The sequence below is a fragment of the Octodon degus genome, unplaced genomic scaffold, assembly GCF_000260255.1.
Source record: "Octodon degus isolate 3935 unplaced genomic scaffold, OctDeg1.0 scaffold00287, whole genome shotgun sequence".
NCBI lineage: Eukaryota > Metazoa > Chordata > Mammalia > Rodentia > Octodontidae > Octodon > Octodon degus.
In genome coordinates, this window is record NW_004524863.1 from 824,782 (window position 1) to 849,817 (window position 25,036).

The window sequence follows — 25,036 nt, forward strand, 5'->3', positions numbered from 1 at the left end:
GTGGTGCTGGGGGATTGAACCGTGGTCCCTGTGCTTTGCTAAGCTTGTTCTAAGTAGGTGCTTTAGACCACTGAGCCATCTCACCAGCCCCCTAAGTAGGCATTTTAGACCACTAAGCTATCTATCTCAGGGGCCCAACAATAGCCTTTTTAAAACCAGTGGCAAAGTTTATTTGAAAAAGTGAAAGTGAAGAGTAAGGGATAAACTGACCTGTAGAGGGAGCTTGGACCAAGTAAATAAGGAAAAAGTGGGCCAGGGATATAAGCTCAGTGGCACAATACCTACCTGGCAGGCACAAGGTTGTGAGTTCCATTCCTGATACAAAAAAAAAAAAAAAAAAAAAAAAAAAGGAAAAAGCAAGATAAAAGGACAGAGAAAGACAGGGGACTATTGTGGGAAAAGCCATGATAGCCCAAATAATAGCTCTGACTAAAATGTAAATGACTATACCATACTGGTCCCTAAGAGATTTAATAGAAAAGCAGAAGCATCCAGGGGTGGTGGTACATGTCTATGACCCAGTACTCAGGAGGCTGAGGCAAAATGAGTGCTGCAAATTTGAGGCCAGTCTGAGCAACCCCATGAGTTCAACACCAACCTGACTTACATAGTGAGTCTAAAGAAAAAAAAAAAGCAGAAGGAACTAAATGAGTGAAAAACCTCTCAAAGAAGTGTATATAGGACTGGGGAGATGGCTCAGTGGAATAAGCGCTTCCCTGGCAAGTGCTAAGGGCCTGAGTTCAATCCCCAGTTCCGAAAAAAAAAAAAAAAAAGAAGTGTATATAAAGAGTAGGCTTGGGGTGCAGAAGTCTTCATCTCCTTTAAGGTTTTACCTCCACTCAAATCTGTGTGGCATTGGATGACACTTGGCAATTTTCTGTGATTGTGGGTACTTTAGGATAAGTACAAGATGAAGTAGATGAAACTAAGACCTGAACAAATTTTGTTTCTAGCTGTTTCCCGCATTCTTCTCTTTAGGGTATCTTCTACTCTTACCATACTTCTTTCCCCATATCTTCATATAATTATCCGTTTCCTTTCCTGGGGAAAGCAGTGTATATAAAAGGAAAGAAAAGTTGTGACTGGGTGCCAGATTCAACATGACTGCTGACTGCAGTAGGAACTGAATTATTGGTATAAAATAGTAAATGATGGGAGCCAGTCATGGTGGTGCCCGCTGTAATCCCAGCACTCGGGAGGCTGAGGCAGGAGAGTTATGGCAAGTTCAAGGCTAACCTGGATTACATAGTAAGTTTAAGGATGGAAAGCCTAAACTACACAATGAGACCCTGTCTCAAAAAATTAGTAAATGATAGCCAGGCATGGTGGCATGTGCATGTAATTCCAGCACTTGGGAGGCTGAAGCAGGAGGATCACTACATATTTGAGGTCAGCCTGGACCGCACAGTGAGTTTGATTTTATTTTGATATATGGTCGTCTAAACTGGCCTCAAACTTGCAATACTTGGGGCCGGGGAGATAGCTCAGTGGAATAAGCACTTGCCTGGCAAGATCAAGGACCTGAGTTCAAATCCCCGGTTCTGAAAAACAAAAAAAAAAAATTTGCAATACTCTTGCCTCAGCCTTAGCCTCCTGAGTAGCTGGCATTACAGACATTACCACCACCATGCCTGATTACTATTTTATTTTAATTTGTTTGTCTTTTTGAGACAGGCTCTCACTATGCAGCTCAGACTGGCCTTGAGCTCACTTTGTTGCCCAGGCTGACCTTGAACTCACCCTGATCCTCCTGCATCAGCCTCCTGAGTGCAGGCATTATAAGTGCACCACCACGCCTGATGCTATTTTATTTTCAGTGCTGACTACTAATTTAATCTTCACAGCAAACTTGAAAGATTGCTGCAAAGTAGGAAATGGAGTATTGGCATCTTAAATCACTTAGATGAGGTCACACAGCTAGAGTAGTCAAATCAGAACTTGCATCCGTTAGTCTAGCTCATATTCCCAAACTTTATAATGACTACTTTTTTTTTTTTTTGGCGGAACCGGGGATTGAACTCAGATCATTGTGTTTGCCAGTCAAGCGCTTATCCTACTGAGCCATCTCCCCGGCCCCCCTTTATTTTTGAGCTATGGTATCAGACAGTATACTAATGCTTTGCAGGCCTCTATAATCATATATTGCATTTATATGCAACATATGCAGCATATATTGCATTTTACAAATGGATAGTTTAAGATGTACATGTAAGGGCTGGCCAAATAGCTCAGCAGAATAAAGTACCTGCTTGCGCAAGGGCTGGGGGGTTCGATCCCCCAGGCCTGTCGTGCTGGCCCTGCCCCCAGGGTGCACTAAGACAGCAATTGAGACTGGGTGTGGTGGCACGCGCCTGTAATTCCAGCTTTTGGGAGGCTATAAACAAGCGGATCACTATGAGTCTGATCTAGTAGTGAGACCCTGAACACCCTGCCCTGTAGACCCTTCCCTAAAAATTTATTTTTTTATTGTTTATTTTTTGCAGAACCGGGGATTGAACTCAGGCCCTTGCGCTTGCCAGGGAAGCGTTTATTCCACTGAGCCATCTCCCCTTCCCAGTTCCCTAAAAATTTTTTTTAAAAAGATGTACATATGGAAGTAACTTGCCAGAGTTATCTTGGTAGAAGTAACATTTGAGTTGTGAGCAAGAGTACTTTTTCTTACTTTTAGACTCCTTGTTCAGAAGTTGGGTTAGATAAGGATTGGTAGAACACACCTGTAATATCAGTTCTCTGGGAGACCAACGAGGCAAGCGGATTGACAGTTCATGCCAAACCTGGGCAATTCAGTGATTTAGGGAGACCTTGTAGCAAAAGAGAAAAAGGGGAGCTGGGAACATAGCTCAGTGTGAAGGCCCTGAGTTCTAGCTTCACTCTGAAAAAAAAGGTGGGTGAAACATTTTCAAATATAATAAGAGGAAAGGTCATTTAACTTAAAAACCTATCAAAAAAAATAGAAGAGGGCTAGGAATATAGCGCAGCAGCCCATTGCCTGCCTGGTAAGCACAGGGTTGTGAGTTTGATTCTCATACCAGAAAATAAAGAAAAAAGAAATGCTTGAATCCCTTGCATTTACCACATCATAGGCACTCAGATTTTGTCAGGATCCTGCGGCCTGGGTCCTCTCACTCACTGGCAGGCCTGTGCTCTGGGTCTGTTCAGGATCCCGTGGCCCAGGTCGTCTCACTCACTCGCCGGGCCTGCGCTCTGGGTCTGTTCAGGATCCCGCGGCCCGGGTCATCTCCTGGTTTTCTTCCCGAGCTCAAGATTTCAGCATGCTCACCCGTGCTAGCGTCCTCCGTCTTCTCTCTCTCAGATTTTGTCGAATCTCTTTTTTTCCTTTTATCATTTTCTGTTTATCGACATTTTTTTTTCCTCTTCTTGTTCATCTTTTTGTCTCTTCTACTTAAGCTACCTGGCCTATCGAAACTTCATGATTGACACGTACCGGCTGAATCCTCAGGAGTATCTCACATCTACTGCCTGCCGCCGTAATCTGGCAGGTGATGTCTGCGCCATCATGAGGTGGGTCACGCTGGTGAGAGGAAGAGAGAAATGAGCATTCCTTTTTTTTTTTTTTTTGGTACTGGAAATGAAATTTAGGACCTTGAGCTTGTCAGGCAGGCACTTGTGCCACTGAGCTCTCTCCCCAGCCCAGAAAGGAGCATTCTGCACAGGGATGGCTTGGCAGAGCTAGATATGCTTGTAGGAAACATTTGGAAACTGGCAGGAGAACACTTTGTAGAGAAAGGCCAAGGACAGATTTGGGGAATGTGTCGCTTGAGGAGTTGCAATGAGAAATAAAGGAGAAAAAAGAAGTGTGTTTGTAGCCAATAGTGTTTCCATTTGCTGGCTCTCCAGAAAGAGGTGTTTGGTAGATGGGCAGCTATGGAGAGAGGCCCAGGCTGGGGTGTGTACCTGGATGTCACTGACATCTAGGTGGAGGGTGGAAGGTGGGAATAGAATGAAAAGAAGAGGGTGGACAGCAAGGAGCTTTATGCCCTCCTCCCATGTGCACCTTTCTAGCCACCCTGTGTGACCCCAGCTCTGCTTTCTTCTTGCAGAGTCCATGCTTTCCTAGAACAGTGGGGTCTTATTAACTACCAAGTGGATGCTGAGAGCCGACCAACCCCGATGGGGCCTCCACCCACTTCGCACTTCCATGTGTTGGCTGACACTCCATCAGGGCTGGTACCCCTGCAGCCCAAGACCCCACAGGTAGGGTGAGGGGCTCTGGGGGTAGGCTAGGGGGGTAAGTTTGGGCTTCTTTGGACTTTTCTTTTCTGGTTTTCTAGGGTCATGCTCCCAGCAGTATGTTGAGGCTTCCTCCTTTTCTGTGGGATGTAAAAGTCCAGAGAAATAATCCCTATGTGTTTAGCCCTCTCTTGGCCTCAGTCTCTAAGGCTGTGAGAACTCATTGAGGGAGTATAATTGCTCCCTGTACTCAAGGAACAGACAAGTTAATGTAGAGGATGGAACAGATAGAGAAAAATGGCTTGAACTTAACACATGTTAACTTTTTCAACTTGGTCATGTTGCCCATATTTTTTTCATTTTTGCGTCATGATTTTTATCACCTCCATTTTTTTTTCATGTCCATTTCATCCATTATAAAATTTAAGAGGAGAAAGGTTATGTGGCTTGCCCAAGGTCACAGAGGACCAAATCTAGAACTAAAATTTAATCGTCCAGCTCCTAAGAGAAGCTGTAGAGATGTATGTGAATACAAGCAGATATCATGCCAGCTACATGTGTAATTAATCATGGAGGGCGCATGGAACAGTGGCATGAGTGCCCCCAGAGCTTGTGGGCTGCTGAGCATTTGGTCTTGAGGCCTCTAGGGCCTCTGCCTGGCCATTTCCTGCCCAGCCTCCATGACGCCAAGCTCTGTCCCCCAGGGCCGCCAGGTTGATGCTGATACCAAAGCTGGGCGGAAGGGCAAAGAGCTGGATGACCTGGTGCCAGAGACGGCTAAGGGCAAGCCAGAGCTGGTAGGTGGGGTGCAGACCCCGCTGGGCTTCTTATTTGCCCCTTTATTGGGGGACCCCTGCCCGGGAAGAAGAGACATGAGAGCAGAGGAGCCGCAGCAGTAAGGGAGAAAGTCCCACCCAGGGGCATCCCTGGCTTTGGGAAGGAAGCTCCTTCTGTCTGTTTTTCTCTCTGTCTGCCCCTGGCTCCTGTGGTCATTTGATCTCACCTCTTTCTTTCCCCTCCACAACTAGCAGACCTCTGCTTCCCAGCAAATGCTCAACTTTCCTGACAAAGGCAAAGAGAAACCAACAGACATGCAGAACTTCGGGCTACGCACAGACATGTACACAAAGAAAAATGTCCCCTCCAAGGTATGAGGTGTGGCCAACCTGGGGTACAAAACCTCCTCTCTTTAGAGGTCATAGGCCTCTCTCTCCTGACCTAACCATGTTTCCCTGCAGAGCAAAGCTGCAGCCAGTGCCACTCGAGAGTGGACAGAACAGGAGACCCTGCTACTCCTGGAGGTAATTAGGGAAAGGAAAAAAGTTCTGCAAAAACAGAAGTGGCCAGGGTTTTTGTGAGTAGGTAGAATTGATAGAGTCGTCATGAGCAGGGTGTGATCTTGCTTGAGTCTCTCCCCTTCCTCATGCCTGCCCTGGGAACAGCTCCAGGCCAGGGATTTTGACCACTTCACTAACCTTATACTTTCTTATTGCTACTTGGAGATCCCCCTTGGACCTGGCAGAGTACACAGATAGCAGAAGCCAGCTGCTCTGAAGCCAGCTGTCCTTAGTAGGCTGGGGGGAGCTGACCTTCAAGGAAAGTGGTTAAGTAAGCGGAGTTGTGTCTCCACCACTACCACCAGGCCCTCGAAATGTACAAGGATGATTGGAACAAAGTATCTGAGCATGTGGGAAGCCGAACGCAGGACGAATGCATCTTGCATTTTCTTCGCCTTCCCATTGAAGACCCATATCTGGAGGACTCAGAGGCCTCTCTGGGCCCCCTGGCCTACCAGCCCATCCCCTTCAGTCAGTCGGGCAACCCTGTTATGAGCACTGTTGCCTTCCTGGCTTCTGTCGTCGATCCCCGAGTCGCCTCTGCTGCTGCGAAGTCAGCCCTAGGTAATGGGCAGGGGGGATTTCCTAGCCTTGTTAGTTTGATTTTGAAGAGCCATATACTAAAACTGTGAAACGGTCTCAAATCTGGCTGTCCTGCTGGCTTTGTCCATGCAGGGCTCCATTCAGGGACCTGTCTAGGGTCTGTGCTGGTCTTAGAAAAACAGATGGGCTTGTGAGTAGTCTTTCACAGGGATAGCCAGAACTACCTGCTTGCACTGTCCCAGCCTCGTCTTCTCTGGGTCTTGCAGAGGAGTTCTCCAAAATGAAGGAAGAGGTACCTACAGCCCTGGTGGAGGCCCATGTTCGGAAAGTGGAAGAAGCAGCCAAAGTGACAGGCAAGGCAGACCCAGCCTTTGGTTTGGAGAGCAGTGGTATTGCAGGAACCACCTCCGATGAACCTGAGCGCATAGGTAAGGCCTGGCAAGTTTCCAGATTTCTTCCCTTTCACCAAGAGGTAGAACCAGTTAGCCTCCCTGCACTGTTTCTGCCTTATGTTGGCATCAGAGCAAACATGAATAGGGGAATGGGCAGGTTTTATATTTTCCCCAGGACTTGGCCTTAGAAGCTTTGGCTCCTACTGGTTTTCTTTTTTTTCTTTGTGGTGCTGGGGGATTGAACTGCGGTCCCTGTGCTTTGCTACACTTGTTCTAAGTAGGTGCTTTAGACCACTGAGCCATCTCACCAGCCCCCCTACCGGTTTTCTTCCTGAAGTCTCAGCTTGTAGAAGGGCTGTTGAAAATATGTTGCACAGACAGTCTCTTTTATCAGATACCTTCCCTTCCCTTTCTTTTCCCTATGGGCCCAGAGGAGAGCGGGACTGACGAGGCACGGGCAGAGGGCCAGGCCACAGATGAGAAGAAGGAGCCCAAGGTATAGAGGGATTGACATTGGCCGGGGGCGGGGCGGGGCGTGTGCCAGGTGGTGCTCTGGTGATAGGGAAGCTGGCCCAGGAGCTGTCTCCTGCAACCAGAGCACCCTCAAGTAAGAAGACCAAAGTCACTTCCCTGCCTGCCTGGGCCCTTTGTGTGAGCGGTTATCTCCGCAGCCTTTGATGCCTTCTTTTCTTCCACTGGGACTTCAGGAACCCCGAGAAGGAGGAGGGGTTATAGAGGAGGAAGCAAAGGAGAAAACGAGTGAGGCTCCCAAGAAGGATGAAGAGAAAGGTAAAGAAGGTGATAGTGAGAAGGAGTCCGAGAAGAGTGACGGGGACCCCATCGGTGAGCCTTCCAGAATGGTGGGTTGCAGGGGTATGTGGAGGGGTCATACTGCGGTTGGCCTGACTCAGTGCTTGTTCTGGCACAGTTGATCCTGAGAAGGAGAAGGAGCCCAAGGAAGGGCAGGAGGAAATGTTGAAGGAAGTGGTGGAGTCAGAGGGGGAAAGGAAGACAAAGGTGGAACGGGACATTGGTGAGGGCAACCTGTCCACCGCTGCTGCTGCCGCCCTGGCTGCTGCTGCAGTGAAGGCCAAGGTGAGACCAGCCCATTTATTTTGTTTATTTTTGGTTTTTTGAGACAGAGTCTTGCTATATTGTTCAGCTTGGCCTTGAACTCACTTATAGCCCACACTGGCCTTGAATTCATGGTGATCTTTCTGCCTCAGCCTTTATATATGTATTTTTTTTTTTTTTTTTGGTTTCATTTTTGTTTTTGTTTTTGGCGGAACTGGGGATTGAACTCAGGCCTTTGTGCTTGCCAGTGAAGTGCTTATTCTACTGAGCCATTTCCCGGGCCCCATTCCCTTATATTTTAAATCTTGTGTGTGTGTGTGGTACTGGAGCTTGAACTCAGGACCTTGTACTTGCCAGGCAAGTGCTTATTCTACTGAGCTATCTCCTTGGCCCCTTCCCCCTTATATTTTTATCCTGAGAGGGAGTTAGTCATTTCTTCTCTAAACTTTTTTTTTTTTTTTTTTTTTGCAGTACCAGGGCTTGAACCTCAGGATCTTGTACTTGCCAGGCAGGCAGTTATTCTACTGAGTTATCTCCCTGACTCCACTAAACTTTTAAATCTCTTACCTCCTGAGTCTGTTTGCAGCCCTATAATTGTTTGACTTTGTGTGAGTGTGTTTTACTGGGGATTGAACCCAGAGCCTTTACACTGAGCTACATCTTCAGCCATTTTCAAAATTTTTGTGTTTGTTTTTTTTGAGACAGGGCCTTACTTTGTAGTTCAGGCTGGCCTTGAACTCACTAATATAGCCCAAGGTGGCCTCAAACTTGAAGCAGTTCTTTTGCCTCAGCTTCCCAAATGCTGTGATTACAGGTGTGCACCACCATACATGTCCTTCCTTTTTAAATTTTAAGACAGTCTTTGCTATGTTGATAAATTTTCCAGACTGGCCTTTTTTTTTTTTTTTTTTTTCAACAGGGTCTGGCCTTGAGCTCACTTTATAGTTTAGGTCTCACACTCACAAAGATCCTCCTGCCTCAGCCTCCTAGCCACGTGTCACCACACCACCACATCTGGCTGAACTAAAACTTTTAATCCTTTTGCCTCAGCCTTCTAAGTAGCTAGCATTATAGGCATGCACCATCACACCTACCTTGATTTGTTTTATCCCTGGCTGTTCTTTTTTTTTTTGTCTGAAACAGGGTCTCACTATGTAGTTCAAGTTGGCCTTACACTCACTTTGTAGCCCAGACTGACCTCGAACTTGAGGTTATCCTCCTGCCTCAGCCTTTGATTATGGACATGCCGCACCATGCCCAGCTAGCACATTCATTCTCAAACTTGCTAACATCCACTCTTCTTGTCTTCCTTGGAATGTCTGCAGCCAGATCTCCCACTGATATGCTATCCCACCCCTTCATGCCTAGCACTTGGCTGCTGTAGAAGAGAGGAAGATTAAATCTTTGGTTGCCCTGCTGGTGGAGACCCAGATGAAAAAATTGGAGATCAAACTCCGTCACTTTGAGGAACTAGAGACCATCATGGACCGGGAGCGAGAAGCAGTGAGTAGCCACCCCACAAGGGATCAGCAGGAACCTGGAACCCCACCCCAGGACAGCTTGGCCCTAGTGAGCATGGGAGCAATGGTGGGAGGAGTGGTAAGGCTAGAAGCCTGAGCTGAGGCTGACAGGGATGAGGCCAGCCAGGCAGGGGAAGTTAGCCCTGGGCAGTCAAGGACGTGAAAGCTGACAGCTGAGGTCCCACAGAATGTCAGCTCCACAGAATGTCAGCTCCACAGAACAGGGAGGTTAGTTTTACCTTTTGGTTGCTGCTAAACTCTGGATAAATGTTTGATATACCTGTAATCCTAGTACTCAGGAGGCTTTGGCAAGAGGATCACTGTAAATTCAAGGCCTACCTGGGCTACTTAGACCCTGGCTAAAAAATAAATAAATGAATGCTTTGAAGGGATGTTGAGACGATCAGGGCTTCAGATCATTGGATAATCTTAGATAGCTTTCTAAGAACAGTTAAATTTCTAGCTACATTTGAAGGAAGAAAATGAGAATAGGAAGCATCCTCCAAATTAATGATAAATCCAAAGCTTTGGAGCTACAGTGAGCTAGCACTACCATCAGATTAGCTCTACTGTGGTGAGAAGCAGTACGAGTTCCAGGAGATAGGAAGGTCATGGGATTCATAGCAGAAAGGTCAGAGAAAACAGGGTTTAGATTTCAGAATCACCAGCATGAGCGACAGGGACTTTCAGGGCACAATAAAGCAGGAGGCAAGGCATTTGTGTAGAGATCATCTGAAAATTCAGTAACAGCCCTTATTGGCACTGGCAGCTGGAGTATCAGAGGCAACAGCTCCTGGCTGACCGGCAAGCCTTCCACATGGAGCAGCTGAAGTATGCGGAGATGAGGGCCCGGCAGCAGCACTTCCAACAGATGCACCAACAGCAGCAGCAGCCACCACCAACCCTGCCCCCAGGCTCCCAGCCCATACCTCCCACAGGGGCTGCTGGGCCACCCACAGTACATGGCCTGGCTGTGGCTCCAGCCTCTGTGGCCCCTGCTCCTGCCGGAGGTGGGGCCCCTCCTGGAACCTTGGGCCCTTCAGAACAGATTGGGCAGGCAGGGCCAACAACGGGGCCACAGCAGCCACAACCAGCTGGAGCCCTCCAGCCTGGGGCAGTCCCTCCAGGGATACCCCCCCCTGGACCCCATGGTAAGTGGTGAGTTCCAGAACTCTTGTTGGCTACAGGAATCCAGGCAAATGACCCAGTTCCCTTTGAAGGGGTGAGATGATGGGCCTGGAGATAAGGGTTGGTCTCAGTTTCTACTGACAGACCCACCTCTTTATGTCCCTAAGCCAGTATGTATTTCTGTCCAAACTCACACCTTTAGAATTTTGTTGCAAGAATTCACCATTTATTCTAGTGTTAGGAAAAGGGAAAGTAGCATCAAGAAGTGTCCAGCTTATCTTTGCTGTGAAAATAAGTGAGATTTTTACTCCTTTAAACTCTTCCATCCCTTGTCTCCATTCTTAGGCCCCTCACCGTTCCCCAGCCAACAAACTCCTCCCTCAATGATGCCAGGGGCAGTGCCAGGCAGCGGGCACCCAGGCGTGGCGGGTAATGCTCCTTTGGGTTTGCCTTTTGGCATGCCGCCTCCTCCTCCTCCTGCTCCATCCATCATCCCATTTGGTAGTCTAGCTGACTCCATCAGTATTAACCTCCCCCCTCCTCCTAACCTGCATGGGCATCACCACCATCTCCCATTCGCCCCGGGCACTCTCCCCCCACCTAACCTGCCTGTGTCCATGGCGAACCCTCTACATCCTAACCTGCCGGCGACCACCACCATGCCATCTTCCTTGCCTCTCGGGCCGGGGCTCGGATCGGCCGCAGCCCAGAGCCCTGCCATTGTGGCAGCTGTTCAGGGCAACCTCCTGCCCAGTGCCAGCCCACTGCCAGGTGAGAAGGGGCCAGGAGGGGAGAAGGGAAAGGGAGATGGGTCCACAGGGAGGGAGGGAGGGAAAGAGGGAGGGCAGGTGGGAAAAGGGTTAGCCACTAGAATTTCCACAATCCTTTTGAACACTGGTAAAATTAGAATACAGGAGGAAGGGCCTCTATGGCCTTCCACATACCCCATCCTGGCAGCTGCCACCTCTGGGATGACGTTGGGGCCTTTCACTGGTGGGTCATGGAGCAGTCCTGTGGCATGGAGCATCTCAGTTGTAAACTTAGAAAGCAGCTACCTGTTTGCATGATGATTGGCATTCCTTTGCTTGTTCCCATCACATTCAGATGCCCCATTTAGAGTTCCTGTAGGGGCAGGAGGCTGATGTGGGGCATATCAGTTTTTCCCAGTTAAGATGGAATGGCATAGGAAAAATCAAGTAGTACATTGTGGGTACCTCATTCAGCTACCTACCCACTGCATGCCATGCGTGGTCCTGTGTTTGTATGTGCAGACTGGGTCTGGCCCCCCCGCATGCCAGAGCTGATTCGCGTTCCTTTTCTCTACAGACCCAGGCACTCCCCTGCCCCCGGACCACACAGCTCCAAGCCCAGGCACAGTCACCCCTGTGCCACCTCCACAGTGAGCAGCCAGTCAGACACCTCTTCCCTCACCCCCCATGGAGATCTCGGTTCCAGAAACAGCCCTCCCTCACCACTGGGAGGGACCCTTCCCCAGATGGAGAGTTCATCACTACGTAAGGAAAGCTCCTCCTGTCCCTCCACAGCCCCCACATGCCTGCAGAGGCATGCACTTTTATATCGGATTACTCAAGGACTTCTGTTTAAGAGATGTTTGTAATGTCCGGCAGAAGGGGTAGGATGGGGTGGCTGCCCATGAAGGGCTGGGAAAAGGTGTTTATATAAGGTTCTACTTAACCACTTCCAAAGGTGCACTCCCTTCAGAACTACTGCTTTTTTTTGTTTTTTTTTTTTTTTGCATTTTTTATGGATAAAAAAAATTAAGCCCTTTAAAAGGAAATAATTTTAAAAAGCTACATTGGAGCTCCCTTCTAAAAATTAACCAACTTTTACATTGTTTTGAATTGGGAGGGTGACAGTCTTAAGGAAGTGGAATAAAGTTATAGGGAGAACAAGCTCTGGGGATGGATCAGGGTACCAAACCTGTCCTCCCAAGTCTCTTGGTAGTGACTCAGTTCCCCTCTCCCACTCTGCCATTCATACTAATCTTTCCTGCTGCTTCCTCATTGTTGCTGTTCTAGGCCACCCTAGCTCAACCAAGGATCCCTTCCCTCTGAATGTCAGTTTTGTGTTTGTTTTTAAAAGTCATCTGCTTAGTTGATGTCAGCGTATGTGTATTTGGGAGGGGACATACTTTGGGGGGATTCCTGTGATAGTTAACAGAGGAAGAACAGGCTATTCTTCTTCCCTTTCCTGGGTTTTATCTCTGAGCTCCCAAAAGGTGTGGAAGGCAAAGCTGTTAACAGGGAGTTTTTTAAAACCTGAAAATTTTGAAAAGCACTTAAATATCTCATGACTTAAGTAGGTGACTCCCCTAACCTCTGCTCTCCCACCAAGACTGGCAGAACCTGATAGTTTAGGGGTTCCCCAGATGAGGACACAGGTTTGGGAGCAGGGCAGCTTGGCTGTGCTCTCCATATTCCAGTGCCTCCCCATTACACTTCCTTTCCTTACCCTTGACATGGAGGCAAATTGGACTGTAGATTCTATACCAGTTCTGGTTCCTTCTACCAGTCCCTTAACACTCATGTCCCCATGTTTCTCTTCCTATGCGTCTTGGAACCTTCTGTTCAAAGTTTTCTGTAAATTTTCTCTTTCCTTTCTTTTTTTCCTTTTTTTTTATAAATTAATTTGCTTTCAGTTTGATCTTGTGGATGCCTCTGTGTTCTCTTACCTGTGGTTGTCAGGCAGGGGTATCAGGCTGGGTCAGCATTCTTGGAGTCACTGAGAGTATTCACTGGGCTGGAGAGGCACTGTGCCTGCCATGGGGTCCAGCACAGTAGGCTGAGGGCAGCTCAGCTCTCATGGCTATGCACTGCTACAGCAGCAGAGGTGCTCACCTGCCCTAAAAATATCTGGGAAGGACTTGGAGGGCATCCCCATAACATGGAGATTCAGTGTCTTTATTCTTTCAGTAGTGGCTTCAGCTGAGATTATAACTCAGTGGCACAGCACCTACCTAGAAAGCGTAAGGTATAGATTTTGACTCCCCGTTAAAAAAAAAAAAAAGTCTGTTAGAAGTAGTGGCTTCATTCCTTTCCTTATTAGGGAGGAGGCAGGCTTTTACCCAATTCTGTTGTTGGCCCCCAGCACAGACAGAATCAGGCAGTGCTAATATAGCCTGGCTTTAGCGCCACTAAATATTCCAAAAGCTTCTCCACAAAAGGCATTCTGTGTTTGGGAGGTTTAGAAGATTCAGCCAGATATGGGATGGAACAAAAGGATGCCCCTTCCACACACATACCAAAAAGCAGATGGCTAGCTCTGGTCCTACAGGGATTTGTGGGTTTTCTGATCACCCAAGGGGATACTTTTGCATCATGAATACATAGGGTCAAGACAGCTCCGGTAGGTGAGGTGCTTCCCGTTTTCCCTAAATGCTGTACAGGAGCCTTCAGTCATCAGCATCTAACCTTTCCCCTTCACCCTACTCAGGAAGGAAAGCAAAACCAAAGAGGAGCAAAGAGAGCAAGTTTATTTGGTGACTGCTGATGGCAGGCATCATCCAAGAGACCAGGTGGAAAAGGTGCTGTGGCAAGGGAACCTAGAAGCCTCTGGGGCCACAAACAAATCTCTCAACGGGCAAGGCACGGGTTCTGGGGAGTTGGAATGTCCTCAGCCATTCAGCACCATCCGGACAAGCTCTGTGGAAAGAAAGGTGGAATAAGCCAGGGAACAGGGCTGGGGAGGGGTTTGCCAGGGGCCAGGAGATTACAAGACTGTGAAGGCAGCATGAGGGGGAACATGCCTACATCAACCAACCTTGGGGTCAGTTGGCAAAGGAGCCACCTTGATCTGACCAGTTCTCTCTGCCACTGGCTTCCCTCTCCCCGCTCTTAGTCCCCATCCCATCCTGAGCAGCAAGAACACAGCAGAGGCAGAAAGATTCTTAACTACACCTAAAGCTACTGGCAGCCACTGGCGGGAGGAGAGGACAGAAGTTTTGGGTTAGGGTACCTCCAAGCTGCCCAGCGGGGATGGTCAGGGGGTTAGCTACAGCAGCAGAATGTGGTGGGCAGCACGCCCCCATATGCCAACTCTCCATGCTCCAGGGCCACAAGACCACCCTAAAGCAAGACTGCTCAACTGGTGAGAAGTCCCACACACCAGCACCCACAGCCCTAAAACAAAACCTCAGAGCCCACTCTAGGAGAGAAGTAAGGAGGTACCATACTCCCAAGCTGCTTTCCTCTTCAAAGAATCCCTCCCCTCCTAGCCAGCTCCATGCAGAAACATGCCAGAAGGTAGTCAGGTGGTAGGAGCCCAGGGCAGGGGCCAGAGAGCACAGGTTGGGAAGAAAATGAAACACTAGGCGATCAACTAGAGAAGGAGAGGCTTGGAGGAGCCGTACCCGCCCCTCGGGCCCGTCACCCCGACAGGATATGCCTCACAAACGCTGCAGGAAGGAAGAGACATTAATGGTGAAGACAAGACACAGACATAGGGTGAAGGGGTCAGGCAGGGGGTAACAGGCATTCCATTTCCCAACCCCCTTACCCCTTTCTATGGGACACCCAACCTCCCCCTCCCTGGGCTAGGCCCTGCCCTTTGCCTCTTTCTGGAGCCTAAGTCCAGGGATGAGGAAGCCCTATATGCTATCATAACATGTCCTATATCACTGCTAACTCCAAGGCTCCAGTTCATCCCTCACCTTCATAGTTGATACAACCATTGCTGTCCTCATGCCCTGCCACCAGCATCTCCACTTCTTCCTCTGTCATCTTCTCACCTACAGAGGAACGTTTTGGGAATTGGGTGAGAAGTAAGGTCTAATGGTGGTGCCTTAGCTCTGATACAAGGGCAGAGAACCTTACCCAGTGTGACTAGGACATGACGGATTTCAGCACCCATGACAGTACCATTCCCTTCTTTATCAAACACTCGAAGGCCTTCAACGTAGTCCTCATAGGTTCCCTGGTCCTTGTTCTTGGCCACAGTCTGCAGCATGGGCAGAAAGTGCTCAAAGTCCAATACCTTCACATTCATCTCTGCCACACAGGAGAGTAAGTGTCAGGCCAGAGAATTCACGAGGACAGGATTACAGAGATAAAACTAAAAGGGGAAATCTCTTTGGGACCTCTGAAAAGAAAGTGAAGCACTCAGCTGAAGAACTGGGCTCACTGCCATACTGAACTGTTGAGGATGCTCACCATCACTCTTGGGGTTCCCGAGAACCTTGAGCACCTCGGCGTTGGTGGGGTTCTGGCCCAGGGCCCTCATCACGTCCCCACACTGACTGTACAGGATCTTGCCATCACCTGTTCTGTCAAACAGCTGGAAGGCCTCCTTGAATTCTGAGGATTTAGATGCACATCAGCACTGGAAACAGGGTTAACCCAGAGCTCCACCTCAGAGTCTGCTACCCAGCCACCTTAGTTCATGCTGCAGAAACCGGATATCTACCCTGCTGTGCACCCAAGTCTGCTAAAAGATCTGTTTATCTTTCTCCCAACTCAGATGTCCCATGAAACAATACAGCCTTCCTCCCGCCTTGGTAGTGAGGTACTATCCATTTGCACACCCCCTCCACAAGCAGCAGGCCTGCCCAGCCTCCTCACTACTACTAAGGATAGGAATTTGCCACCGCCCAGTCTGGGGCCTGTCCTTATAAGGAAGAGGGAGCAGCGGGGCCCCGGACTAGTGTGGGCCTGCCCCTTCCCACCCTTCCTGTATAGAGACCTTCCAAAGAGTGGAGTTGTAGTCATATCTTTGGCAAACTCCCTTGTCCTCATCTTTACAACATATCAGGTTACTGCTCTAAACTGGCTTCACGATTTTAAGCTGGGAGAGGGGAACAGTTATAGACGAGCTGCAGCAGAAGTAGCCGATTAAGGGACACACAGAGCTTAAAAGACCATCCCGGAGCCCACACACAGCACACATTAGATGGCCGAGTTGTTTCGCACACCCACACCACCTAAAACTCACCCAGTGCTTGGGGCTCAGAGCCAGAGTGGAAGGGGAAGGAAGAAAGAATGAGAAAGAAAGATGGAAGCGATGCGTCCGGCTCAGGACGGCCTAGGGAGAATGGAATCCAGGAGGTACCCTCTCGGCGGGGCTAGAGATGACAGGTTGCAGTTAGGAGGTAGAAGAGGGGTGTTCCGCAAGCTAAGGGTGACCTCGGGGTGAGACATCCTACCTGCCGTCTGGTCCTCGGTGAAGTCACACTGCCCAGAGAAGAAGGGAGTGATCAGCCACGGACCACCCAGCTTCTGTCCCAGCCCCACAAACTCCTATTTCAGGCTTGGGGTTCGCTTGCCAGCAGGACCGGGCCCGAGACTTTCCAACCTTGCCTCCCACCTTTCAGACCCTCCAGTTCCCTTTGCCTCTCCCCACCCCTTTCTTCTCCTGGCCCGCTACCCATGACTCCACTCCTCGCCCCGAAACCCCTTATCCACCAGGCACTGGACCCACCATCTTGACTGCCGAGCTCTACCGGACCTGCAGTAATGGCTCCGACTTCTAGCCCAGCCCTAGTCTTAGTACGTCCGATGACGTCACCCACGGTCCAGCCAATGAGCGCCCTACAGGGCTCCTGCGTTCGAGCGGCCAACCTACTAGCGAGGTGGGCGGGGCCGCTGTGCTCCTCTCTCCGCAGCGGCGCACCTGGGCGTGGAAACCTGGAACCCGCGTAGGGTGGGACGCCCGGAAGCGTTCCTCTAACGGAAGAAATCCCGGGGTATGGATTTGAGAGGAGCAGCTCCCCTTCCCTTGACCTCCTTCTGAAGTAAACAGTCTAGAGACCAAGGAAGGTACCATGTCTTTATTTTGAAACAATATGTGGCCTCCTAGTGGCAGGAACGTGCTCCTGCCTGCCGGGGGAGGGGAGCCAGTGACAGGACCTACAGGATCTGTGGAAAAAAAATGAAAGTTGCCAAGCTCTGGCGCCTGTGCAGCCTTCGGACAGGAAAACTTACTGTCCTGATGTCTGCGCTGGCTGATACGGGAAACTTGCCTCTCAAGGTGAGGTGAGGGTCTGGCAAGCCCGTGTGGTGCTCAGACGCTTAGGATGTGCTTCAGGAAGGCTGCAGAGGAGCGAGGGGCTTCAGAAGCAGACCTTTGAACAGCCCATCGGACTGTAGGTAATCCAGGCTCCCCGCACTCACACGCACCCCCCCCATGAACCCGACCCTTCTGCTCCTACCACTCACCCTCATAATTGATGCAGCCGTTGCTATCCTCATGTCCTGCCAGAACAGTCTCCACCTCTTCCTCAGTCATCTTCTCTCCTGAACCCCAAACACAGCAGTGGAGCCCCAGCTTTCCCTCCCACATCTACCAATGCCACCCCTCTCCTCCCACCCTGCCTCTTGCTTTCCCTATCACCTGCATTAGCAGAGTGCTTTTAAAGTGGTGAAAGCTTTGACAGGCAAGGAAACTGAAGGCAGAGGGTTGAGACAAGTATCTCCCAAATTGAGAATTTGGGCTTCCACCTCTCCCTTCCCTTTGTCTTTTGGGGAACATTCTAGCTCTGGAAGAACAAATCCCTTGGGTTGTGCATGGCTCTTCCCTCACAGCTGTGTCCTGACCATGACCTGCAGGGCAGTAATCCTCTCCTTGGCCCTGCCTCCCTTGTAGTCCTTCTTCCTGGTCCGCTCCCAATTCTCCACCCACAAGAGTTCTGGTCCCTGCCTCACCGAGAGTGGTAAGGACATGTCTGAGCTCTGCGCCCATGACTTTGCCGTTTCCCTCTTTGTCAAACACCCGAAGCCCCTCCAAGTAGTCTTCATAAGTGCCTTGATCCCGGTTCTTGGCCACTGCCTGGAGCATGGGCAGGAACGTCTCAAAGTCTACACGTCGAGACTTCAGCTCTGGAGGTTTGATAAATGAGAGAGGTCACTGAGTATGAGCTAGGACTCAGTTCCTACCACAGAGCTTTCATCCCCTTCAGCATTCAGAATGTATTTCTGCCACATCTGACAGTTTTTGAAGTCCTGAGATCCACCCTAGCATCCTCTAGAACCTTACCAATATTCTACCATTGAAAATTGGAGGGCCAGGGAGATGGCTCAGTGGAATAAGTGATTCCCTGGCAAGCGCAAGGGCCTGAGTTCAATCTCTGGTTCCGCAAAAAAAAAAAAAAAAAGAAAACTGGATGCTAAGGGTTGGGGAGATAGCTCAGTGGCATAAGTGCCTATCTGGGAAGCCCAAGGGCCTGAGTTGTTTTTTTTTCTTTGTTTTTGTGGAACCAGGGATTGAACTCAGGCTCTTGCACTTGCCAGGCAAGTGCTTATTCTACTGAGCTATCTCCCCAGCCCTTAAGGGCCTGAGTTTGATCTCCAGTACCTAAAAAAAAGAAAGAAAGAAAGAAAGAAAGAAAGAAAGAAAGAAAGAAAGAAAGAAAGAAAGAAAATTGGATGCTAGCAGGGCATGGCAGTGCACACCTGTAATCCCAGCATTCAGGAGACTGAGGCAGGAGGACTATTGTGAGTTAGAAGCCAGCCTGGGCTTGTGGTGAATTCAAAGACAGCCTAAACTACACAGTGAGACCCTGTCGCAAAAAAAGAAAGAAAGAAAAAAAGAAAAGAAAAGAAAAGAAAATTGAGTGCTAAGGATATAGCTCAGTGGTAGCAAGGCCCAGGGTTTGATCTCCACACTACAAAAAGAAACTCAAAACCCACTTGCTTCAAGCCTCCTCTCACCATCACTTTTGGGGTTTCCCAGGACCTTCAGCACCTCAGCGTTGGTGGGGTTCTGGCCCAGAGCCCTCATCACGTCCCCACACTGGCTGTACAGGATCTTGCCATCACCTACTCGGTCAAACAGCTCAAAGGCCTCCTTGAACTCTGAGATATAAGGAAGGGAGGTTCAGATATTATGTGCCAGAGGTGGGTAAAACAAGGGAGGAAAAGAGCACAGCGTGGGAGGTTTCAAGGTTGAGACTGGCACTAGGGGAACTGAAAAAGGATCTGACTAGGGGCGTGGGACTGGACAGTGGGCTTAGGCAACCAGCTTCTCCTCACCCTCCAGCTGGTCCTTGTTAAACTCGATCTGTGGAAGAAAAGAGCAGGTGAAGAGAAATGACAGGGCTTATTCAATCCCTCTCCAGTACTTCTCCCAACCAATTGGCAGCCATTTCTGGGGAGAGGCCCAAAGAGACCAGGCTGGGAGTCCAGCCACCTCAGTCCCATTCCCAGCTCCAGGTCCTGGGAGAATCCCAAGAGAAGGAATTATAGGGGGAGGGTATCCTGGGAACAGGGTTAATCCCATACCACCTGTTCCCCTCCCTCCACTGCCCTGAGCCCTGCATCCCTCACATAACTGGGGGCTGAACAAAGGCTAAATTTACTCCTGGTCCCCAGCTGTGATTGTCTAACAAGTCTGTCCTCTTCAGCCTCCCCTCCTGGGGTTCAGGGCTGCAACCTTTTGAGTTGAACAGCCAGCCAGGGACAGGCAGCAGCTCTCTCCACCTTGAAACTGTCCCCAGAACCCAGGTGTTCCCCATTTCACAGTCCTTGCCTCCAACAATGGGTCAGCAAGTGTGATTTATATTCAATTACAGCGGGAGAGCAGCAAAGACAACAGCAGAACCATAAACATGGATGCCTCCTGATTGCAAGAACCCCCAGTCTCATTCTAGTGCTCATCCATTCCTTACCTACCATACTCCCCATTCTCTAGGCTGTATCCCACCCTTGATCCATGCCCTCCAAATTTTCTCCTTACTCTCCCAGCACTCACCACCACTTTGGAGAGATCCACAGGGGGTTCCTGGGTTTTCACAGCGGCCTGAGGGACACCTGGCTCGGCCTTGGTCTTGGCTGGAGGGGTTCCTGCTGCTGGCTTGGGAGCAGGCTTGGAGATGGAGGGCCCTGCTGGTTTCTTCACAGGAACGTCTTTCTTGGGAGGCATGATGTCCGGCGGCCAAAGGACAGTGTGCCGATGGGGGCACCCATCTCTGTTTAAATAGCCAGGGAGTCTGGGATGTCAAGGGGCGGGAGCAGGGGCAGGGAGCCAGTTGGCGGCAGTAAGGTAGAGGGACACGCTGCCTGCTTTCACTCCCCTTGCCTCCTATGGTTCAGGACTCCTGCCTCAAGGTTTGTTCTCTCTGTCCATTCCTCCCTACAAGCTGGCTGGTACAATGTTCCTTTTGGAGGTAGGGGAAAAGCCAGAGATTAGAACAGAGGGGTTAACTTCCTGGGTGAGGACAGCATGCTTGCCAGTGACACTGAGATAGGGATGAGACAAAGAGGGGACCCAGTAGCTTTAGACTGTAAAAAGCCCAGGTAGAAGCTTGTGGAATTGGGTGAATTTAAAGGGCTGGACACAGTGAATTTTTTTTTAAAGCAGTCCCCCCACCCTCATAGGTGACTGTACATGAAGAGTGGGAGTAGTTGACCCCAAAATTAATAATTTCCAATACTTGTAGTCCCGGGTCCCACACTCAGGGGCTGGAGGTGTCCGCAGTAACAGTGAGTATGACACCACCCATTGTCTCCTGTATCTAGTACTGAGTTAAGGGTGGGGTGTAGAGAAGGATCAGGTGTAATACACACCACTCACCCTTCCAAGAAAGAAACCTTTTCCCCAAGTCTATGGTCATTCAAGTCAGATAAAAAGCAGGGTGTTTGCTGGACCTGGCACCTGGCTGGAAGGGCGGGCTTGCGGAAACAAAGGCCTATATCCTCTCACCCAAAAGGATGTGGGAACTCCTGTGCGCTCGACGACAAGTACTCGCCCCTCAACCAGAGACATAAAAAAAGCCCTGACTCGGGCTCCAAGTCACAATCTTGCTGGGGCACTGAGGAATGTGTGTGGGGGGGGGGCTGAATAATGGGGAGGTGCTGGGTATTTTTGTTCTGAGGAGGACTTAGGCAGCACTCTGAAGGAGACGGCGCAGTAATTCCACCTGGGCTTCAGGGAGTGATGCTAGGTCTCCTGTTTCAATCTCATTATAAATTGTCCCATTTTTTTGAAAATAAGGAATCATACCTCTTATAGATAATAAACCCACTTCACACACCCACACCCTAAATCTTACAGGAAAGAGGCCCTCCCTAGCCCCCCAAAACTCACCCTGCGGGGTCCGGTAAGGGGCGGGGGCGGAACGCAGCGCAGCTCCCGGCCCTAGAGGGTTAATTCCGGAGCATGCCGGGAGCTGTAGTCCGTCGCGCAGGCTCATGGGAAAACCCTGCGCTCCACGCCGAACCCGGGGCGGGGGCTTCCGGCGGGCTGCAGCTGTAGAGGACTCCGAGTCAGCTGAGAGCCGGTTGTGCCGGAAGTGAAAGGTAGTGAGCCCTCTCAGCGCTTGACCCTAAGGTCTTGAGAGCCCTTCGGGATATTCCCTTCCCCCAGCCCTGTGCAGTTGCCTGTTTGTAGAGTGAGCGAGGGCGGTCTTCCCGCATCTGTGGAGCAAGAACTCACAGCACGGAAAAGTCTAAGCTGCAGCCGGCGACCTGCAGGTCCGAGAGCCGAAAACTACCCTGGACGAGCGGTTGTGGTCTTTCGTTTCCTCTCGCAGTGGTAGAAACAACTGAAGCTGCCGAGTTACTGTGTGGCTTGGAGGCGCCCTGTTTTTTTGTTTTGGTTTGGTTTTTGGGGTTGTTTTTTTTTTTAAATGAGCTGGTCGCTGAAGTTATGTTGCGATTTGCAGTTAAACCGCGTCACCTGGCCCAGGCTCTCGGAGTCCTGGTTTTCTGCCTTACGCGCCTCCTCTCCGGTGTCCAGAGGTCTCCTTTGCCCCGAGAAGCCTCCGTGAAGCAAGGGAGTTAGTTCCTCCGTACCCCAGCAGGTGTCAAGGTTGTGGGGACCGCCAGGGGACCGCCAGGCTCATCTTCTGTCGCTGGGTCACTAGACCCAGGAGGAGCAACTCGCCCTTGAGGCCGGGAGGACGTCGGCGTGCACTGAGGGGCTCAGAGTAGTAAACCCGCGCGGTCCGCGGGAGAGGTATGCAGTGACACTCGGGATTGGGGAAGGTGCTTGGAAGAGGAAGAATGGCGTGTACGACCGAAGTAACTCGATGAGGGCTGGCCAGATAGCTCAGCGGACTAAAGCGCCTGCTTAGGCAGAGTGCAGCGGCCGGGATTTGATTCTTGGCGTGCTGTGCCGGCCCCTGGGCACGGTGGTGCCTGCCTGTAATCCCAGCGCTTGTGGGGCAAAAAACGGGAGAATCACTATGCGTGGGATCTATGTAGTGAGACCCTGTACACCCTGTACTAAAATGCTGGGGTAAAAAAAAACCCAAACAAACCGATGATACCGTTAGCGACTGATGGTGGAGCCCTCACCAGAGCAGAGGCTGATGAAGTGGCTAAATTAGGGAGGCTGCGCAAGGCGGTGCAGAGCAGTTTGGACTGCGACAGGCCTGCTCTTGTTTGACTCCAGATCCTGGCAGGTATGGCTGGGAACCTCCAAGTTCTGTGCTCCTTACCTCTCCCACCTGCAAAATAAAAGTAACAGAACCCACACCATAGAGCTGTTGTGAGGCTTCAGCATGTTTGTAGAATACTGACTCCATCTTTCTGATTGATGCCTATTAGTCTTGCATTGTTCATCTTTGCATGGGCTTACAGGTGATGGGTATTTTTTCCTGCATCCTAGTTTTTAAGAGATCCTTTCTTGGGCCGAAGAGATGGCTCAGTGGAATAAGCGCTTCCCTGGCAAGCGCAAGGACCTAGTTCAATCACCGGTTACCAAAAAAAAAAAAAAAAAAAGAGAGAGATCCTTTCTTAATTTTTCACTAGTTGCACCAGCGTCTTCAAGATCTGAAACTCTGTCTTCGCTTTCACTCAAACGGTTTTGCAGGCTTGTGATTGAGATTTTAAGTTCCTCTATATCTCTGACTCTGCATCATGCGATCTATTTCCTTCCTGTATTGTTCATTCAAGGAATCCGTCATTTTTCTAATCTCTATTTTTTTTTAAATTAAATAGCATCTTTTTTTTTATTTTTTATTTATTTGAGAGAGAGAGAGAGAGAGAGAGAGTGAGTGTGGTGTGTGTGTGTGGCCAGCTCAGCCCACCAGGGGGCGGGGCTGGCTGGCATGTGGTGCTGGGGGATTGAACCCCGGTCCCTGATGCTTTGCCAAGCTTGTTCTAAGTAGGTGCCTTAGACCACTGAGCCATCTCTCCAGCCCCGTCTAATCTCTATTTTTTAATCAATGTCTTATTTATAAGCAGTTACTCTTTTATTGTAGAGTTTTTTTCAGATTTGGTTTCCTCCATGTTTCTGTATTTGATTTTTCAGATGGTATGAATTCAAATTTCTTTTTTTATTTCAGAAATTAATTCTGGGTTTGGTGAGATGGCTCAGTGGTCTAAAGCACCTACTTAGAACAAGTTTAGCAAAGCACAGGGACCACGGTTCAATCCCCCAGCACCACATGCCAGCCAGCCCCGCCCCCTGGTGGGCTAAGCTGGCCACACACAGAAAGAAAGAAAGAAAGAAAGAAAGAAAGAAAGAAATTCTGCTCAGAGTTCCTCTCTACCTTTCTGCTGTTGTTTCTTTACTTCCTTTTTTTTTTTTTTTTTTTTTTTTTTTTTGTGGAACCGGGGATTGAACTCAGGCCCTTGCGCTTGCCAGACAAGCACTTATTCTACTAAGCTATCTCCCTGGTCCCTGTTTCTTTTACTTCCTACGCTGTTAATTCATTCATTTCAGCTGAGCTAGTGTCCTCTGCACTTGTTATGGGTGGCCTCAAGGCCTGAGATTGCGCTTTGCTCCTTGTCTTTGTCATTTCTTATAGCACTGACCTCTGACCTTTGGTGTAGAGCTTTGGTGCACTTAATAACCTTAGCACCTATTGAAATTCGAGTGCAGATGTATTAAGTTTTTGTTGATCCAGTTATACCTGGCCTGGGTCTAGCTGTTGTGTTCAGCTCCTTCCTGCTGCAGCCCTTGGAAGTGAACCTGTGGTGCCCCCTGTTGTGCTCCTGACCCAGGGAGCACAGGGGAGGGCAGAAGCTCTCCCACACACTAGCTGGGTCTGGGCTTGGGCTGGATCTGGGGGTCCTGAGAGAGTCACAGAAGTTCTTCCTCGGCAGGCTTGGGGGCGGGGGCTCTGGAGGGTTGCAGGGGTCCCAATGGTGCGGTAGAGGGTCTCGCTCACGCGGGTGCCTGAGTTTTGGTGTGAGGGGTTGCGGGTGCAGGGAAGCCAGAAGCTCTCCCACATGCTCACCGGGCCTAGGCTGGGCTGGATCTGGGGGTCCCCATGTTTGTAGAATAGAATGAGTCTATTACAGGATAAGTGCTATAGAAATTTTGGCTAAGGAAATTTTCTACTTTTTTTTTTTCCTTTTATTTATTTGGTACAGGGTCTTGCTATGCAGTGCAGACCTGTAGTGATCCTCCTGTTACAGCCCCTCCAGCAATGGGATTAGAGGTGTGCTACCACACCTGATTTCAGTGGTCAGCTCTGAACTGGGTCTGCACAGCATGCGGTATCAGGGATCGAACCTGGGTCCTTGTGCTTGCCAGGCAGGTGTTTAGACCACTGAGCTATCTTATCTCCCTGTCCACTAAGTAAATTTTCTTTAATCTTCCCGAAATGGTGTGTGTTATTTTCCCAATTTACATTGTTTTGAAGGATCAATGTAAAGATATGAAGAGGAACATTTGATAAATTTCTCCTAAGTGTTTGGGTATATGACTGGGGCAAAAGCACTTCATATACATAGATGCCTTGTTATGTCTCTCCTCCCCCAGTATCAGAACTTGAATCCAGGGCCTTTACACAGAGCTATATCCTCAGCCTCTAAAGGTTTTTATTGTAAGACAGTGTTGCTTGTCACTAAGTTGCCCAGGGGCTGGGGAGATAACTCAGTGGCTTAAATGCCTGCCTAGCAAGCACAAGGTCCTGAATTTGATTCCTGGTACCCTCTCCCCGCCCCCCCCC

At 49.7% G+C, this 25,036-nt stretch overlaps 3 protein-coding genes across 11 annotated transcripts in view; 1 reads left to right on the forward strand and 2 right to left on the reverse strand.

The window, feature by feature from the left end:
* Positions 1-12,433, forward strand: part of Smarcc2 (SWI/SNF related, matrix associated, actin dependent regulator of chromatin subfamily c member 2) — a 27,150-nt gene extending 14,717 nt beyond the window's left edge. For 2 of the 8 annotated variants that reach the window (XM_023707341.1, XM_023707345.1), the window contains exons 16-29: positions 3,409-3,522; positions 4,062-4,215; positions 4,896-4,988; positions 5,220-5,339; positions 5,430-5,492; positions 5,834-6,092; positions 6,338-6,499; positions 6,895-6,959; positions 7,171-7,306; positions 7,392-7,558; positions 8,906-9,040; positions 9,827-10,208; positions 10,531-10,956; positions 11,512-12,433. In XM_023707341.1, the coding sequence (XP_023563109.1) occupies positions 3,409-3,522; positions 4,062-4,215; positions 4,896-4,988; positions 5,220-5,339; positions 5,430-5,492; positions 5,834-6,092; positions 6,338-6,499; positions 6,895-6,959; positions 7,171-7,306; positions 7,392-7,558; positions 8,906-9,040; positions 9,827-10,208; positions 10,531-10,956; positions 11,512-11,588 (2,353 nt within the window). In that variant the 3' untranslated portion in view covers positions 11,589-12,433. The remainder of the gene's footprint in view (positions 1-3,408; positions 3,523-4,061; positions 4,216-4,895; positions 4,989-5,219; positions 5,340-5,429; positions 5,493-5,833; positions 6,093-6,337; positions 6,500-6,894; positions 6,960-7,170; positions 7,307-7,391; positions 7,559-8,905; positions 9,041-9,826; positions 10,209-10,530; positions 10,957-11,511) is intronic. The other 6 variants (XM_004647115.2, XM_023707344.1, XM_023707346.1 and 3 more) reach the window with 6 other exon arrangements.
* A 1,227-nt stretch (positions 12,434-13,660) lies between these two features.
* Myl6 (myosin light chain 6) lies at positions 13,661-16,722 on the reverse strand. Of its 2 annotated transcripts, XM_023707351.1 has the most exons (7): positions 16,618-16,722; positions 16,343-16,370; positions 15,354-15,497; positions 15,018-15,191; positions 14,855-14,932; positions 14,555-14,599; positions 13,661-13,847 (listed from the first exon to the last, which is right to left on the reverse strand). In XM_023707351.1, exons 1-6 carry the CDS (start codon positions 16,618-16,620, stop codon positions 14,571-14,573), a joined length of 456 nt encoding a protein of 151 aa, XP_023563119.1. In that variant the 5' UTR covers positions 16,621-16,722; the 3' UTR covers positions 13,661-13,847; positions 14,555-14,570. The 2 variants fall into 2 exon arrangements, with proteins under 2 accessions (XP_023563119.1, XP_023563120.1); XM_023707352.1 differs by lacking the exon at positions 14,555-14,599.
* Positions 16,723-16,951: 229 nt separating this feature from the next.
* Positions 16,952-21,305, reverse strand: Myl6b (myosin light chain 6B). The gene is made up of 8 exons (XM_004647076.2): positions 21,220-21,305; positions 19,885-20,101; positions 19,167-19,194; positions 18,846-18,989; positions 17,841-18,014; positions 17,355-17,432; positions 17,159-17,228; positions 16,952-17,054 (listed from the first exon to the last, which is right to left on the reverse strand). The coding sequence occupies exons 2-7, from the start codon at positions 20,053-20,055 to the stop codon at positions 17,200-17,202; spliced, it is 624 nt and encodes a 207-aa protein (XP_004647133.1). The 5' UTR covers positions 20,056-20,101; positions 21,220-21,305; the 3' UTR covers positions 16,952-17,054; positions 17,159-17,199.
* Between the last annotated feature and the right edge of the window lie 3,731 nt (positions 21,306-25,036).